We start from the raw sequence: 4,107 nt of genomic DNA on the forward strand, positions 1-4,107 counted from the left end.
AGTGGTCCGCTGGGTAAATGATGGCTGGTACGGAGGAGTGGCAAGAACAGAGTCCACATGATGAGTTTGAAGAGTACCGAGACGAGTCTCCTCTGATAGCAACTTAGAAATTGCTTGTTCAAGAGTGGACAATGGATGGCGATGAAGCAGAGAGGCACGTACGGGCTCAAAAGAGGAAGTAAGAGCCATGAGAAAGTGCACCAACCTTTGCTGGTTGCGATAGATAGTAAATAAAACAGCATCTTCTTGGTTATGCCAAGTTGGTTCTGAAAGAGCAAGCTGATCCCAAACAGAGTACATTTGAGAAAGGAAGTCATTAATGGACTGAGTGGATTCTTGGCGCATGCGGTGAAGTTTGTTCTGAAGTTGATATTGATGGGCAAGACCAGTAGTCTGGTATCGTTCTTTCAAAAAATCCCAGATGCCTTTTGCAGGAGTAGTTACAGAGTCAAGTTGAAAGCGACCAAACTAAAGACTGATAGAGGTAACTGAGGTATTACGAAACCAGGTAATGATTTGGTAATTCTTACTGTCCCATTCCTCAAGTCGGTCTTCATATGTAGCAGTAGGAGCAGTAGGTTCATTAGTGTCACTGTCTTTCACCGGTTTAGTCACATCCCCAGTGACAATTCGCCAGAGCTTCTTTCCTTTGAGGAAGGAGGACATGGCTTGGGCCCACAGAACATAGTTTGAACCATTCAAAATAACGGAAATGGGATGGGAGGCATCATGACGATCCATAATACTAGTTGAGTCTGACTAAATTAATAGGAATTGACCTGTAGGAGCAAAATTAGGTAAAACAGAGTGTACCAATGAGTCCGGAAAGTCGAAAATAGCTAGGAAAGGTGTGCTGTATAGAGATGATGTCAACAGAATGCAAGATGATGTCAGTGGCGCACGTTAGCAAAGCTGGCGCACGCGCAGCTCACAATAGTAGGATGGCGCAGGCGGGTGCACGATAGTGGAACGGTGCAGGCGCGGCTCACGGTAGAGGGATGGCGCACGCTGGTGCATGGTAGCAGGCGCGGCCCACGAAAGAGCAGACCTGAAGGTGCGTGAAGGCGCGTGTGAGAGTGGCGACGGAAGAAGTGACGCGCCGATCACAAAGGAGGCGCGTGAGAGCGCGTGAAGGGGTTTCTGATGACGTGCGTGGTTCCGTTGGAATCGTAAGAAGATTTCGAGCTGTTTGGTGTAGTTCCACTGTATACGGGACTAAACACCAAAATTGAAAAATGCCAGAATTGTATACCTGGGCTTTGATACCATGAAATAATAGTTTGATAGAGAGAGAGAGAGAGAGACACTGAATTGTTGCTTGTCTGTAATTGTGTGCATATATTACAAAGAGAATGCACTCTCTTTATAGAGAGAATATAATGCATTGGATGCCCACCGAAAGCATAAAGAAATTACATCATAAAAGATAAAGTACTAAAGTTATTAACAATCATATACACTAACACTATTAACAATTATACACTAACATGCTTGATGGCCACCGCCTGTTTAAAATCAAGCCCTCCTCCATCCCCATCAGCGTTCGCACTAAGTTGGGCTATCAACATTCGTGCTAGGATCAACCCACCATTACCAGAACATTCTTTCGGAAACATGTTAGTGGTACTGAGGATAGGTCATATGGAACAACCCAACAAACAATGCATTAAAGAAGAAGAAAAAGAAATAGACTTGTCCAACTTAGTTTGCCAGCTGAGGAAAGGCATTGAAGGATTCAGCGATAATTATGGAAAAGAACTTCAGGGGGAGAACCGCAGGGAGGCATATTTAAAAGAGTTCGGAGAGATTATGGAACTGCAATTTAGTGAAGAGGTTGAGACGTATGTGCATACCAGTTGGTGTAGGTTCCCATTTTATGAATCAGATTTCGGGTGGGGAAAGCCTACATGGGTGAGTATTGCTCCGATGTCGCCTGGGACAAGTGGTAATCCACCTAGTGTAACTACATTTTTGGATACCAAAGATGGTCGAGGAATTGAAGCCTGGGTCACTTTGGCTCCAGAAGACATGCCCTTGTTCGAGACTAACCCAGATTTGTTGGCTTTCGCTTCTCTGAATCCAACTCCTCTCTACACTGAATAACTCACTATTCGATCATATAATGAAGATGATCACAATCCGACTACAAGTGTATCGGGTGGGATCTATCAGATTTGAATAAGTTGAGAATCTCAAAACCACACATAATAATATATATATATATATTATATAAGTTTTCTGAATTTTTAGTGTTGCTATTCTATTCCCTGGAGGCTACTGATTTTTTCTGTTTTGGTTTTATGTCATTCTCTAATCTCTACTTGTACCTCAATTTTCAAGTTAATAATAATTGAAATATTACCTGTGTGTGTCTCGGCTGTGTTGGATTTGAGAATTTGATGAGATAAATAGAAAGGAAAGTAGAAAAAGAAAAGAAAATGTAATTTCATTTTTTGTTTAATTATAATGGAAAACACAAAGAAAAAGAAAGTGAAAGGAAAATGCAATTTCACATTTTGTGTTTCAGATTCACTTCGGCTTCTGAAAGTCAGCAAAAAATAAGATTTTTTCCTCTTTACGCAAAATTTTTAGATTCAAACCTATATGTTCAAATATTTGTATCTCCCTCGTCGTAACTTTGTTTCGCCTCATTTTTATGTCGTTGGATTCACTTTATGACCTAGTTTTTATTCCATCTCTCATATGCTTTGTTTCACCTCTTTTTACATGTCGTCGGAGCTTCAAAAGTTGGCCAAAAATAAGATTTTTTTTTTCTTTTATTGCTGCTATCACAAAATTTTTCTTGTCAGTGGAGATGCAATGCATGATTCTTGATTGGTATTGAAAACCAAGGCGCCCTAACATGCTCACCAACCCATTTGATTTTTGATTTTTATGTGTAGTGGTATACTTATCACTACTCAACGACATCGCCACCATTACCACCATCACCTTATCTTGCAGATAATGATGATGAAGAAGTAGCAGCAGCAGTAGTAGCAAGCTAGGAGGAGTTGCGGAGGAGGAGGAAGAAGAGAGGAAAAAAAAAAGAAAAAAAAAGAGAGAAAAAACTTATTTTTGGCCACCTTCGGAATTCTGACGGTATGCAAAAAGAGGTAAAATAAGGCATATAAGGGGTAAAATGAAAATTAGGCTATGAGGTGAATCAAACGACGCAAAAATGAGGCGAAATGAAGTTACGACGAGAAAGATATAAGTGTTTGAACATGTGGGTTTGAATCTGAAATTCTGTCCAGATTTTCGTTAATTTAATATGACGGAGATGGACGAAGGGACCAAATTGAAGTACAGATGAAACTCTAGGGTTTAATTTATCAAAATTGAAATTTCAAGATTTAAATTGAGAAAAATGCAAGACCCTGAGTTTTTTTTTTTTTTTTTTAATTAACCCAAATTTTAAATAGATAAAAAATTAATGGATAAAAAATTTCAACAAATGAAAATAATTTCAACAAATAGTCAACGAAAAGTTAAACTAATAAAAAAAAGTCAAGAGGTAAAATTGAAAATAAAATGTTCTCTAGGATTTCTTACCAAATTATTTTACAAAACATGAACCTCTCATCAATGGAAAATATTCCTTAAATCTAATGTCTTATATCCTTTTTATATTAGATTAATGGTAATCCATTGAGTCCCAAAAATTTTCTTATAAACCAATTAGTCCCATTGATTTTGGAAAAATAGATTCAATATATTATTTGAAAATTAAATTTACAGATATATCCTTATTTTTATTACGTTTCCTTCTTCATTTTTTTTTCCTCAGTTGTGCTAGAAAGGTAAGATACATGACGTATGTGAATTAAATTTTAGATGAATTTTTATATAGGAATCCTTTTTATATTTGGAATGACTTAAAATGTGAGATTCTTCATACATTTCAAAAGGAGTACAAAAATGACTTGAAATATGAAATTCTTCAAACATTTCAAAAGGATATGAGATTTTTCAAACATTTCAAAAGGAGTAAAAAAAAACTCCTTAGTAAGATTTGGGCAAACGTATAATTTCAAACTGCAATACTCTAATCTAACACTCCAAAAAAACTCCTTAGTATAGTTTTCTCAAACGTAACACTCTAAT

General features: G+C 37.5%; 1 protein-coding gene across 1 annotated transcript; it reads left to right on the forward strand.

Moving 5' to 3' along the window:
- The first annotated feature begins 1,494 nt into the window (after positions 1–1,494).
- LOC114281865 (limonoid 1-O-acetyltransferse-like) lies at positions 1,495–2,103 on the forward strand. The gene has a single exon (XM_028224455.2). It carries the CDS (start codon positions 1,495–1,497, stop codon positions 2,101–2,103), a length of 609 nt encoding a protein of 202 aa, XP_028080256.2.
- The last annotated feature ends 2,004 nt before the right edge of the window (positions 2,104–4,107 follow it).

Source organism: Camellia sinensis, chromosome 7 (assembly GCF_055761805.1).
Source record: "Camellia sinensis isolate YWXY chromosome 7, ASM5576180v1, whole genome shotgun sequence".
NCBI classification, from domain to species: Eukaryota; Viridiplantae; Streptophyta; class Magnoliopsida; order Ericales; family Theaceae; genus Camellia; species Camellia sinensis.